The sequence below is a fragment of the Phalacrocorax aristotelis genome, chromosome 9 (assembly GCF_949628215.1).
Source record: "Phalacrocorax aristotelis chromosome 9, bGulAri2.1, whole genome shotgun sequence".
Taxonomy (NCBI): domain Eukaryota; kingdom Metazoa; phylum Chordata; class Aves; order Suliformes; family Phalacrocoracidae; genus Phalacrocorax; species Phalacrocorax aristotelis.
Window position 1 is genome coordinate 14,321,179 of NC_134284.1, and position 14,599 is coordinate 14,335,777.

A 14,599-nucleotide genomic window follows, 5' to 3' on the forward strand; every position below is an offset into this window, starting at 1 on the left:
AGACATCACAGTAGTGGATGCTCACAAGGCTGTAAGTAGGCATTTATAAATGAAAGACCCTTTTATGGGTCATATCCTGAGATATGCTGAGCATTAGTGTATTAAATGAGAGAAGCAATGCTCAGAAGCCCTCTAGCTCAGACTCTCCTACCTCAACTTGTTTTCTTTGTGCAGACTCCTCAGTTACCATTTATTAAATTCCACAAACATAACTTTAATTTTCTTTCCATGTACACCTTTTCGTCCCTCCCTTGCCTGTAACCTCTGAAGAAAGCAGGGCCTGCAAAGGTTCCCAGATCTGCCACTTCACTGCCCATTTCATCTTCTCCCTGAACGTTACGAGCATCCCATTCAGTCTTAGCGTTCAGACAGCAAGACGAGATTGGGCTCTGAGGAACTGGCAGGGCTGGGGACCCTTGAAAGAAATCCCCATTCCCCCTGCCAAGGAAAAAAAAGAAGTATTCCCAAACCTCCAGAACTAGCTGAAATCTGGGCTGGGCGTTCGTGCGGTTAGTTGTTTGCAAGTGGCCATTTTATGATAGGACACAACTGGGCAGTATATTAACCCTTTCCTCACCTGAATGGACAGTGTCAAATGTGTCTGTGCACATATTAAAAAGTGTTCTGGGCTGCACTGGGGGAATGAGAAGAGGGTCTGTCTTTGGGAGAGCTGGAAAGGGTTAAATATTGCACCAACAAATCTCATAGGCTGATTTTGCAGGTATTCTGTGTTGGACAGATGGTGTATTTATGCAATAACAATACGAATTAATTCAAAAGAAACCAAGTGTAAAGGTTGACTTTGAGCTTCAAGCTTCTTAGAGAAATTGCTAAAGGTCTTTAAAAAGTCAAATGAGACTGGAGTATGACTTGCATTTTGAGGGAGATTTTTTTGTGCCTTAATTATACATTTTTTAAATTGTAATTCACATCAGTTCATGGTCTGGAGTAGAAGATACTCTTAGATGCAGAGGTTTCTATAAAAATAAAACAGTTTTCTGTGTTGACATGTGGATATATATGTATATTGGTATATCTCTATACATAGGTGTATATATATGTGTGTATATATATATTTATGTAACAGATATTTATGTAGAATATACTGTACATATACACCCACTCCTGAACTTGTACAGACTGTATATAAGTATAAAATGGCCACATCTCTTTGCGTGTGTCTGTCCCCGGAAGGGTGGACTGATTGTTTTTGGATGTCTGCAGCTGTTACCTTGAAGGATGCAATTTCATCTTTCATTTATTTTTCCCCATCTAGACTGTATCAGGATAAACTGTAACGCCAGTAAGTTTTCCCTCAAGTTTCATTTTGTTCTCTTTCTATATATATTAAAATAACTTTATTTTCTTTGCTGTTTTATAAGCTGTTTTTATTTTATTTTATTTTATTTTTTCTTTTGTTTTTTAAAAAATCTTCTGAAATTGAAGGGTTGGGTGGGATATGAAGCTGGAGGGGATGAGGGAAGATGTTACAGTGATTGTATGTGAAAATTTTATATTAGGTTTCTCCAAGGAGGAGATGAACTGTTATTTCATAGCTTTGCAGAAGAGCACCTGAGCAACCTGATGAGCTGATATTATATTTCACTGGTAACCTGTTGTCTTTATGAAAACTTTTAAAGAACCACATAACAACAGGTACTGTATGCACTTCTCCACTACAAAAAAAGGCGTGCATATTTAAAAAACAAAACAAACCCACCTCAAACTCTCACTTTATTTCACAATGGTGACAACTTAACCTGATATTTATTCAAAGTTGTTTTTATTTGGGAATAGATGAAGGAAAAATTAGATCTTAGATTTTGAGTATATTACTAGTTACATGATAACCTTTTATATAACATTTAAGTTTCTATAATAAATTCCAGCTGAATCTTTGCGTCACTGAAGATCCCTTTCAGTCTGTAGAAGTAGGGAAGAAGGCTTATAAAATCCCTGAGAAAAGTAATAGTGAAAGATCCATATCCAATTCTAGACTGATTGAGCAAACAAAATCTTTTCTGTTCTACTTCAAAGAGCTGGTTGAAGTTGATGTAGGCCTCAAAGTAAAAAGCACTTCCCAAAGAATGGAGCTGTTTAGCTCTCAAGGGTGCTTTGAGGCTTATCTTATTTAAAACCAGATCCCTGAGCTGGCAGATCCTCTGTGTTAGATTTTATGTGGAAAGATTTATGGAAGGCTAAACATCGCTTCGGAAATGCTGTAAGGGATTAAAAGGCAAGGATGGTCCATGTGTTTTCTAGAGGCTGTGGTCTTTTCACTCACCAGTGAGCCCAATCCAAGCTAGCGGGAAGGTGGAAAGAATTGTCTTGCAGCTCCAAAAGCATACATAGGGCTTTAAAGTAGCAGGTCCAATTGTAGCAGCACCAAGAGAATCTTATTGTAAAGCAGTTTCCTAACAGCTTTGCCATAGTTTTGGACTAAGAGTAGGTTTGTAGTGTTAGACAGCAGACGGCAGTTGTTTGGGTTTTTTACCCATGTACAATATTTGCAAAATTTAAAAGGTTCTCTGTGGTTGCAAATAGAAAAAAAAGTACACACATAGGCAAATAATAGATCAGGTTTCCCTCCTGGTCACTGCCAGCTGAATGAGATCCTACTTTGTAGGGAAGTGGAAGTAATTAGTTTCTTGGTCTCACGGAGCTGTCCCTGGGAGCCTGTAGCTGTGGAACAAGCCAAGGCATTGGCTGATGCGTGATTATTCCAGCTGTGAGCCCTGATATGCTGTAGGAGCTTGAGCAGGAATTCACAACATGGAGAACTGCAGCCTCCTTCAACCCTGTTGGAGGGCTATGTGAGATTAGTCCTGTACGACTCAAAGCTTGACAGCTCTCATTGAATTCCTTTTGCTCTTCAAAGTTTTAACACTGTATTTTGAGACAGAGTGGGTAATAGGAAAAAGTGTCTTGAATCTCTGCTAGCTGAGATTGCCAGCTTTTACCCAGCAGCGCTGAGGACATTTGCATAAATATAGGATCTTTTGCTCCCTAAGAGTTCATATGCTCTTGCTACTTAGCCACCTGTAGCTCTATCTAAACACTTGCACCATAGTTCTTGTTGGTGCGTGTCATCTGAGCATCCATATCAGTTCCTCTGGTACTGGACAACAAGCTGATGTTGCTGTCATCGTCATCAACTGTTGACGACAGCTGGCTGTTAAAGGCTTAGCTATGGAAGACTGTCTTCAGGTGGGAAATCAGCTTTTGTAGCAAAGAGCAAGGGTATGGGTTTCATGCAAATCAAAATCTAGCAGTAATTGGGAGAAACACTCAAAAAAGAGAAAGAGGGAAAAGTGAATCCTATAAACAGAGCAGTGGGAAGACAGTCTGAGTCCAGCACGTTTTTTAGTTTCCCCATAAGCATCAAAACATCTTGAATCATTTTGCTTCCATGCATTTTTAATAGTTGAGCCTGTCACATTTTTGAATACAGTTTTCCTCTGAAGGTTTGTAGTATTTACTTATTTAGTTAGTTTAAAATGCTTTGGATTTTCCTAATTTTTTTTATGATACTTTGCTGAAAATGAATAACCCTACTCCTAGTGCCTCTAACACCTTTTTTTGTTGCTGCCTGTTGCAATGACTCAGGTCATCTGTCCTGCTTTCTAGAAGGGAGCCTGCTGGGAACTGATTGATGAAAAACTGTATACTCTTGCATGAACTAAGTATGGTTAGGCAGGAATAGACCAAATATCACTGTAACCACTCTTGCAGGCACACTGACCTTTACTTGTGCAGAAGGAGATACAGATAGGTCTGCCAGAGTCTGTTGAAATGAGCAGAAGTGTTTTAAATTAACTTGACAAATGGGATTCCCAATCAGTTGAAGAGTTTCAGGTCAAGCAGTCACCATTGCTAACTGAATGGAAAGGACCTGGTTCATGGTTTTAAAGGTAAACAGAGTTGTGGTTTTGGGGTCTTGTGGAACGTGTAGGTTAAAGAGTCTACCACCGCAAGCACTGAAGCTCATGCTATTTGAGTGGAGTCTAGTATATTGTCCCAGGTAAGCATTTAATTTTCAATATAATTGCTCTTAATTATCTTTGAAAGCATTCAGGGCTTTTTGCTTGCATATCTTTGGGTTGGCATATATCAGATGCAAAATACTGTTTTCCATCACATCATTTCTTCTTACCCTCTCTCTGTTTCTCATCACTGCCATATCCCACAATTCTCAAATGGAAGACTGACATAGTTTCCTAGAAGAGGAACTTTTTTTTACTTTCTCTGTATTTATTTTAATACTCGTCTCATCCTCTCCTTTTACTCTTGAAGATACCTAAACTGATCTTACCTGTTTCTGCACACTGACAGAGTTTGAGAAGGACCCAACAGTGCCGATGCTTACGCAGATATAACTGGGTAGTAACTCCTTTTCCTCTTAGTGTAAAATCAGCACAACCCAAAGCAGGATCAGGATCCCAAAATACACTGTGTGAAGGTGCATTGAATGGTTCCTCAACATAACACAGACATAACGGATAGCACAATTTTGGTGGCTGCATTTATGGGGAGAATAGGTATAGTCTAAATACACTTACATTTTTACATATGCATATTTTGGATTTTTAAATAGGATTTCCTAAAGAAGAGTAGCTCTTTGGTCCATTTCCTGTCAACTGTTTCTTGAAATACGTAGTTCACTTTAAAGAAAGTTAAAGTTGTGATGGTTTTATAGTTTGTGTCATAATATCTGTTGCTCTGATTTTTCTTCATTTTTTCAAAGGTATCAAGACCTTAATTTCCTTATTCCCTTTTCAGTGACCCCACTTCATATCAGTCCAGATGGGGATAGTTTTCAGCATTCTACCCAATATTAAGTGTGGAGAAAAGGGCTGTGTGTGCTACAGACTTACTAGCTTTTGGAGGTGTCTCCACTTTGTGTTCTTTCTAGGATACTGCTTGTATTATTTTTCTTGGCCTAGTTCCCTCTTCTTCTCCCAAACCTTTTATGTGGTGTGTCAACAGTCACAGTCACATAGTTTGACACTACCTTTATAGGAGGTTTGATCTTCCAAAAGTGGCTGCCTTTGGGACACTGCATACTTCTGTCTTATCGCTTGTTGTTTCATAATGAGGCCTTGTCACTAAAGCATGTCAGACGAGCTGTTACCTGCTTTCACATCACTTGTGAAGGCTCAGCAAATCCTGGTCCTCTTCTCTTTCCAGCTGCTAAAATCACAAATGGAAGAGGATGAAAAATCACAGTCCAATAACTACTAGTTGATCCTGTGTCTCTATGAGGCCCCTCAGTTAGCATGTTGTTTGAGCTCCAGTTAATTTTGGACTGGTCTTTGATAATAGAAGACAGCTAGCATGAGAGATTGGTTCTCCTTTCTCAGTTGCTGTGCTTTCTGTATTTAGTGCCTTAATAAAGTGCAAACTTAAAGTTTCATTTTAGTAAGTACCACTGTGACAACATAAAATACAAACATATGATGTGTAACTCTCTGGGAGAGGTTTAAGGTTTTCTTTTCTCCATATCATTGTAAGTAAATAGGAAGCTGTGCTAACTCTAATCTAATCAAAATGTTGTAAAACCAGGTGCACTTATCTGATTCCTAGTGATGTTGCTGTCATTTTAATAAAAGCTTAATAGTACTCTAACATGAAAACATTATTTGGAAAACGAAGAGGTATGATTAAACATACACATCATATCTGTGACTCTGCTATCTCCTAACTCCATTTAAACATAATCAGGATGAAACTAATGCTTATGCAGCCTGAAAAGTGACGAGTCATTAGTATGTCATATTGTGGGGTGAAAGCAAAGCTGGTGTCTCTGGCATCTGTACAGCCTAGCTGAGAACAGTCTTGCCTTTGAGCAGCCTCAGACTCAGGGCACTGGCCTGGCCTTGTGCTGCTGCAGAAGAACATGAGGGAGCAAGCCTGTCTTTGGAAGACTTTTCCTTCCGTCAGGTGATGAAACAGCAGTCCTCCCAGATGTTTTGTCAGTTAATAGTAAACTAAGAATTCGGTTAGAGGAAAACGTACCATGCTGGATCCAACAGCCCAAGAGAGATGAGACTACTGCCGCTTCCTGTTCCCAGGTTCCCTGCCACTCGCAGTAGCGAGATTGAAGATGTATTCCTAGCAGGCACATTACTAGTGATCACACACTTACTTGCAGACAGGCACTCATTCCAGTCTCTGGCAGCATGAACATACGGGCCCTCTCACCCATGGTCTGACTCCATTTGCTGCACTCACACCCCTGTACACTCTCATGCACACAGAATAGAGACCCCACACCCAGGAAGGAGTTAGAAAGGAATTTAATGAGAAGACAGGACAGACTGCGCTGATCAGGTGTAGGGCACAGCCAGACAAGCATACTGATCAGCAACTATTTACACATGACCATTTTATCCCCTTACCCCTCTGTTTTCCCCACTCTTGCTCCTCCCAAAATCACCTAAACTCCTCCCTTTTTGTGCCTTTCGTTTCTCCCCTAAACATCCCATATTAAGTCTGCCTGATTGCAAACTCCTTTTCCGCTGCATGACATATGTCCCAACCATAGGCAGCAACCCCTTAGTCCAAAAGGCAATCTCAGGAGCTGCTCCAGATGACTTACAGTGATGAGTTTCACGCTTGGACACTGGGGCTAATGGCTCTGCTGGGACAGCCCTGGGAGAGGCCCGGACAAGGTGTTCGTTCCCCAGGAGTTCTTGATTTGTGTTCCCACCTGCCACAGTATCCTGGTGCTCCTCTGGGCTTGTGCAGATGGGACCCTGATGGGCTGATGGCCCCTGTGATGGGCCTGGATGTAATCCAGGAAGATATTATTTGGGCTCCCCATCCTGCTGTTGTTTCTCTGAGCTCCTTTATGGGTGTGTAGATGACATTTATCATATAACCCAACAAATTCCTCTTCCCTGTGGCAGCTACTACAAAGTGAGGTATTTGGTCTCAGACTTGCTTGATTCAAGTTCACTTCAAGTCCCCAGTGGGGAAGGAGCCCTCTTGACTTAAGCTTTGAACGCAGAGGTTGCTTGGTACCCCTACAAAGTGAAAGAGTGCTCCTGAGCTTGTTTTGAAAAGGTAGCAACAAAGCCCATGCAGTTACAGGTTGCAAGGGAGAGGACGAGACACTTTGGGGCTGGGTTTCACAAGGACATCTTCCATCTAGGTGAGAGGCAAAAGGTGAATCACATACGAGAAGCTGCTCTGCTTCGCTGCTGTCTAAACAATATGTCTTCTGTAGATTAGATTCTGTAATTAGTTGCCAGAACATCCACTTTCTTCTTTTATTCAAAGAAATTTGGCGCAAAACTGGAAACTCATGCTTTACTATCTAGGAAGAAGCAAGTATTTTATGAGTGATTAATTTTGTCTGAGAACAACACAGAGAGAGCATCTCTAATGAGACTTTGAATAGTTAAAAAGAAAAATAAAAGCAAACACTAATCAGCACAAGCATGGCTTTCTATGTTGTATGCTATCTTATCAGTAAATTTAAGGCCAAATCAGTGAGCCTTAAGGCTCAGCGGATACCAGATAAGAAGTGACCAGTAAAGAGGCTCTAGTGATTTGCATTATTGGGTGCAGAACTCTAGCTGTAATGAGCAAAAGCTTTTTGCAGTGTCTTTAATCCTCCTCATCCAGACAGTGTCATGAAGATTAAGGTTTTGCTGTGGCATAATTAATTAATTTCTGTAATCCTAAACTGCGTTTTGTGATATCGCAAGGTCCCTGCATCCCAGCCTATTTCAGGGGCTGTAAATCTGGGCTACAAATCCAAATCCATGTCTACTAGACTTCAGCTAGCCCCAGCTCTTAGTTAGCAGCAGTTACCCTTCATCTTCCAGCTAATGCTGTCGCATCTTTTGAAAGTCTGTAGTCTGACTCTTCAGTTCTAGTGCTCAGGAAGGGACTTCAGCAGGTCTTCCAATTTGAAGAGATAGCGCTGTTGAGAACAGAGCTTGGCAGAACGCATTCTGCATTATTTTTAACTAAACTGCTGTGGTAGAACCTAATGGGAAAGAAAACTAACCTTAGAAACTTAGCAATCACCTGTCAGGAATCAATGACCCACTTTTGGAAAACAGCTATGCCAGTTTACTGGCTGTCGTTCCCAGCCCAGCAGCATTTCTTGACTCCTCGCCACTTCTTGAAAGGTTGTCTTTGTGCTGTATGTTTTTATATAGAGATTTTTCAGTTCCTGTAGCCTCTGACACCGTCCATGGGATTATAACTAAAAATGAGAACTGTTGCGAATGGAGCTGAGTCAAAACAACCGTATCAATCACCCTGTCAGTCACTAAGCTAGATACCTATTACTTAATGTTAGAATTCCAATTAAATTTGGGGATTCTATAAGAAAAATTATGGAATATGAAAAGGTTGGGATGGGGTTTTTTGTTTTGGTTTGGTTTTTTTTCCCCAGAGGAGAAAGATGCTGTGGGTGAACATTGGAATAACCTAGGAAGAAGTTTGTGGGTAGGATAACTTTTGAAGTCATGTGATGCTGGGTTTTGTTTTAATGATACATTGAATTAACTAGCTGCTGGTCAGCAACGTTTCTCTCTTATCCACCAGTTGCTATAATACAAGCTTCCCCTGTTTGGGGAAAACAGGATGTCTTGCTTCCTTTCCTGTTGCAATGTTTGCAGGATCTCAGCCAGGATACTCGGGGGGGAAAATGCTTTGATAGAAAAACTTGTGTGCTTCTCAGCTTGCTATTTGGCCACTTTCCTAGTATAAATTTTGTTCCTTTCAGATCAGCTGTCTTCACTTTTGGTTTAACCCCTGTAGGTGGCTAAGCACCACACAGCTGCTCACTCACTCTCCCCCAGCCTGTGCATTATCAAGGCTGTTTTGCTCACAAATCCGAAACGTAGCACCATGCAGGCTGCTATGAAGAAAATTAACTCCTTCCCAGCCAGACCCAGTACAGTCAGGAAGCAATTATAGCTTTCAAAGTTTGTGGATATTATGCTACAGGGCTTAAAAAAGCGACGTTTTTTGCTGCCTTACAGTGAAAGCGAGGGCCAAAAGTAAACTGAAACAGTGTCGCCTGTGGTGTCCAGGCATCAAGCATTTGGTCATTTCTTTTTCCATTTCATTGATTTTTCTTTTTATACACAAGTCACTGAGTTTGAGGAAACTTGGTGTGTAAGTGGTAATATCAGGGAGCTGTGTAGCGGTACTAAATGTGTTATCATAGAATGCCCTGCATTGGAAGAGACCCACGAGGATCATCAAGTCCAACTCCTGTCCCTGCACAGGACAACCCAAGATTGACTCCATGTCTTGGCACCCTGACTACCGCCCTGGGGAGCCTGTTCCAGTGCTCCACCACCCTCTAGGTGAAGAACCTTTTCCCAATAACCAACCTAAACCTCCGCTGGCACATCTTCCTGCCATTCCCTCGGGTCCTATCACTGGTCACCAGAGAGACAAATTGTTGCCCCTCCTTCTCCCCTTGTGAGGAGGCTGCAGACAGTGATGAGGTCTGCCCTCAGCATCCTCTTTTCCAGACTGAGCAAACCAAGTGACTTTAGCCGCTCCTCAGATGGCTTCCCCTTTAAACCCTTCACCAACTTCCTGGCCCTCCTCTGGACACTCTCTAGTAGCTTTGTATCCCTAACGTACTGTGGTGCCCAAAACTGCACACAGTACTCGAGGTGAGAGTACTCATCTTGTTGTTTCCAGGATTAAGACATGTCAGGCTGTTGATTATCTTCAGATCAAACAATAACTGCATTAGGACTTAAATACTGGATACTGTTTCCATGAATGAATAGTGAAAGGGTTGATAATGACAGAGAAAAGTTGCCTCTCCACAGCTGGGAGGCATGCTTAATAGCCCTCATTCCATCCACCTGTTTCAGTAATGACTGCTACAGTCCTTCTGCCACCATGACCTACCACATCACCTGTATTTTGCAGTGCAAGGCTGGTTTGTCTGGCAAAAGGCACTGCTGCTAGAAAATTTCTCTCAGGGAGCAAAGAACTGCAATTGCACACAGGTGCTTGAGGAGTAGATAGAAGTTTACCTTAAAAACATCCTTCGGTGCTTCTGTGGTTGAACATTGGCATCTCTGAACCGAGCTGGGGAAAGGTCAGTTGCAGGTTTGTGGTCTGCCTCTGAAAGAAGCACCTTAGAAATATTTCCTGTTTGTGCAGGGACAGAATGAATCAGAGAGAACAAGATTCCTTCTCCCAGAGAGAGACTCGCTTGGTCGAGCTGGTACACACTGGTGTATGATACATATGGCAAGCTTGCATTGCTGCTGCTTCTCTGGAAACTTGCCCTTAGCAAATCTCTCAGCAGTGATGTCTTCTTTTCTAATTATCTTGTACTCCTGTCAAGAAAAGCTGATTCTTGAGGTTTCAGGGCCAAGGAGACAGTGGTTGACTTCTTGCTTCTCTTGTGCAAAGGGAATACAACGTATAGGAAGATTTGATACCACAAGGAACCTGGCCAAGATGCCACAGATGTGTTTGATCAGTGGTGAAGATTTTTTTATATCATCATAAACCATTTTCTACCTAATAGGAAATGTTATATGCTGAACATCTTCATTCTGAATGTGAAAAGCTAGAAAGCCTGAGAGAAGTTCTCAAGTAATTTTCCCCATTAAATATCTTTTTGATTTGTGTCACTTCAGTGGTTGCTATATTAAACAGTCATGTGTGCACACTTCATTATGGAAAAATAGCTTTTTCCTCTTGGTCGGTTTCACAATATCCAGGCCTGATTATGAATTGGAGGTCAAATCACCAGGTAGAGTTTTAATCATCCCAGGATATCTGATTAATTTTGTTTGCTCCTGTATTGGAAGTAAAGAATCACCAGCAAGCTTGAAACAAAACAGGGAAGTTATTACACTAATTAACTGTTAATGCAGGAGTAGGTTCAGGTAAGGGTTTAATTGTATATTAAGAAACTGTTAGCATGCTGATGTCATTTGAATTAGTGTGTTTTCTGTTCCCCTTTTTTTGTAGGGCAATCTTATTTGAAATTATTCAGCCCACTGTTTTGAACTGGTAGGGAAAAGAAGGAATGTAGCTGGTATTGCTTTTGACTCATATGAGCATCTTTCAGGTAGGAAGCTGTTTCCACCTTCACCAAGCCGTTAGCATCTTTGGATCTGCCCAGTGAAAAACGTTCTTACAACATTCAAACATTTAAACAAAGTTGTGGTCTTCCATTTAGCACAGTGCTTCTCTTCAGTTCTTGGAGTTTAGCTTTTAGCTTTGAGAGGAGGGACAGTATTTGCCAAGCTGCTCTGCTGCATGCAATACTGCAAACCTTTCTTACCGGAGTTGGGGAAAGATGTCATACGTTTGATATTTCATTGTCCCCAAGCCCAAGTCCTTTTGCATGTATGTGAGCAGTTCTAGATTTGAATGGATTCACTCCACTCCTGTTGGCATATACAGTCAAAGATGTGTGCATCTTGTAGAGTTTATGACGGCACAGGGTCTAATTTGAATAAAGTGGGCTTGCACATTCAGTGCAACAGAAGAAATGTCAGGAGCAAACACTGCTGGAATTTCATTATTCATTTTTACAGGCAGAAATAATAATGAACTGTTGTAAATGCAAAGAGGCCCCTTGACAGAGCTATAGAAGTGTGAGAAGTTTTTTTTCCTTGTAGGCTTGTAAGGTGAGTTTGCTCAGTAGGATAGTGAATGAAGCCAGGAGTTTATAGGGGCTGTTACAAATTAAATATCCATTGCTGCTAAAATGTAGCCAGTTCTACCATGGAAGATGGCATCAAATGTCATGTAACAGCTCTGACTGACTTTAATAAAAGAAAGGAAAGGAAGAAGCATATTTGTAGAAGACCACTGAGATCTTTGGATGTCAGCACACAGTTGGCCAAATCATATACTGGTAGTTACCATTATAGTGTAATAGTAATTGCATACATCCCAATTACATTGTTACCATAGCCTGTTGTGCCACAGCCTCACGCTCTCACACAAAAATACTGATCATAGGCCTAGAATTGCCAAAATATTGATGCCACAAGTGTGGCTAATATCACTGCCATTTTCATGATGGGCAGAAAATTAGCCTTGTTTAGTTCCATGGTTTTTATACTAGAAAGAATAAAAGTTTGTTGCTTTCAATTTAGTATATTACAATATTTTGCTGCTCAGGAAAATTTTAATTTAAGGGAAACTCTCTTCCTAAACCATCATTGTCATCAAAAGCAGTGCCAATAAAATTGACCAGTTCTCATTTTAATAAAAATTTATAATATTTCTCTTACTGGTCACACTTTGATTTATTTCAAGCATACTAAAATGCAGCAGAGCAGATGGAGCAGAGTGAAAACTATATGAAAATGCAGGGTGGTTTTTTGGGTTGTGGGTTTTTGTTTTGTTTTTTTTTTTTTAGTTTGCATGGAGCTTATTTTCCCGAATGAACTGAAAAGGCTATCCAGATTTTTGCTGCAAGTGTGGTAGATTTCAAGGTTTCAGCTTGGCAGACTCACTCAGTGGTATTTTTTGCGGTTTCTCACTGGCCGGGTGACTCCTCCAGCAGCACAGCGGTATTTTACAGGGAGTGCTGTATGCAGCAGGGCTGCATAGAATCATTTATGAGCCCATCTGTCTGCGTGCATAGGCTGGGGGTGTCAGCACCCAGTTCAAGCAAGCTTTACTTATCATGTACTGGTTACAGAGTGGGCTGAGCACCATCTCGTGGTGCAGCTGGAGATTCTCTAGTTTGTCCTCTCAGTTCATGTGCTGAGCAGCCTAAATACATCTCCAAAGAAATATGATAATTTTGTGTTTGTTGTGTTGTTTTCTGACCTGTGAAAGGGTTGGAAGTATCTTCAGGGTGCTTTGTGGAAAGTATTGAAGAGGAAGATTGCATTCATTGGCAGAGCTGTGTGAAAAAGGAGTTCAATGCAAACAGGTTCTTGGCAGTAGCGCTGGGCTACCATATCAGTTATGCTGTACAGAAAGGAAGTAGCTTGTGCAAAGTGTGGACTGTACCATAGGCCAGTGCTCATCATCACAGAAAACAGCTGCATGCTCTGCTTCCTTGAAGCTACTCTTCTTCATCTCAGATGAAAACAGCTGATGCTATGGAGCTGACCTTTTGAAGCTTAATGCTATGAACAATCCCAGAATGGAGACTGAGGGGACTCCTCAGCCTCTGCCAGGCTGTAGCAGCCACTACTGTTCTGTGTCTCTGACAGCTACAGCAAATCAGACCATCCTAACTTCAGTATTCCTTTTCAGGGCTGAAATCCACATAGTGTACTGTATTTAAAACATTTGTTTCTGCCACCTGCATCTGTTTGCAAAAGCATGGTTCAGGAAACCCAGTGACAAAGCTAAGATCAGACTTGAAATAATAAGAAAAGTGTGCTTGTATAAGCATGTCCCAAACATCCTTATTAAAATATATGGAATACCTATAGAAATGTTTAACACCTCCCAAGATCAGAAGTTTCACAGATTATGTATAGAACTGATGTCTCTTCTAATAATTCATGTGAATATGTGGATAATCCCCCAAAACAGGAACAGCTCAGAGTGGATGTGGGCAGCTGACAGGTAGGTAAGCTAAGAAGTTAGGGAAAATATTAAACCCAGCTATTGTAAAAAAACATCTGTGATATTTGCATAGCTGATATTCAGTCACTCCTAACAAGTTAGACATGAGTTCCAAAAAGGTTTTCCATGGGTAAGTACTGAAATGCCTTGATTTCAGGTAAAGTCCTTAAAAGCACATTCGCTCAAACTTGATTGTAACTGACTGTAGCAGCCATATGTGAATACAGAGGTTGTAAAAACTGAGGGCAGCACTTGGAAGACATGATGTTACTTTATAGCCAAACCCTAACTGAAGCTGCTGGAACATGCCTAAGGAATTTTGAATAGGAGTAGTTAAGCAACAGAGATGCAGTCCATTTTAAGCTCATATTGGCATTGTACCTGATGTTCATTTTATAACAAAAAAAATTACTTTAAATCTCTAAAAGGTCTTGTGCTTTGCTTTACTATGAATCCAGTCTGATATTTTTTGAGCTCAGTCAAGGTAAACCTGAGAAATCAGTGTGTTTCACAACTGTACAAAGAGTGACTCAGGCAAGGGTGGTGTTTGAAAAGAGGACAGAGGAACCTGGGCTGTCAGATTTGTTGAGGGAGCCAAAGGGCTGGAGAATGTTTCCTACCAAATTGCAAAGTGTGAGTGTGGAGGGTGGGTTGTGGGCAGATGCTCCTCTGAATGGGTGCCAGCCACCTGCCTTGCTATGGGAAACAGAAGTGTAAAAGGTACTTTGCTGCTTCAGGTGAACTTTGATGAGGAAATATTTCTTCCTTATTTTGAGAGAGGTATTTTTCTGCTTTGCCCTTCCAGGCAGCTCCTTTTGTCCAGTTTACTCAAAAAGAGTTAACATACAAATCTATCCCTCTTCCTTGCACCTCTTTTATAGTTTCAAATGTTGTCAATTATTTTGGTGTTATAAGGGGAAAAGAGCTCAGCTTTCTGTCATCTTGATTGATGAAACTTTGGTTTTCAGCAGTCCGTTAGGAGGTTATTAAGATGCTTTTTCTACTTTAGCTCTAATTTGCAGAGGTACTGAGCCTAGTCAGTCCCTATCGA

At 41.0% G+C, this 14,599-nt stretch overlaps 1 protein-coding gene across 1 annotated transcript in view; it reads left to right on the forward strand.

The window, feature by feature from the left end:
- Positions 1 to 14,599, forward strand: part of NRXN3 (neurexin 3) — a 1,044,813-nt gene that overhangs the window by 390,038 nt on the left and 640,176 nt on the right. Inside the window, exon 12 of the mRNA XM_075103635.1 lies at positions 1,277 to 1,303. Coding sequence (XP_074959736.1) covers positions 1,277 to 1,303 — 27 coding nt within the window. The remainder of the gene's footprint in view (positions 1 to 1,276; positions 1,304 to 14,599) is intronic.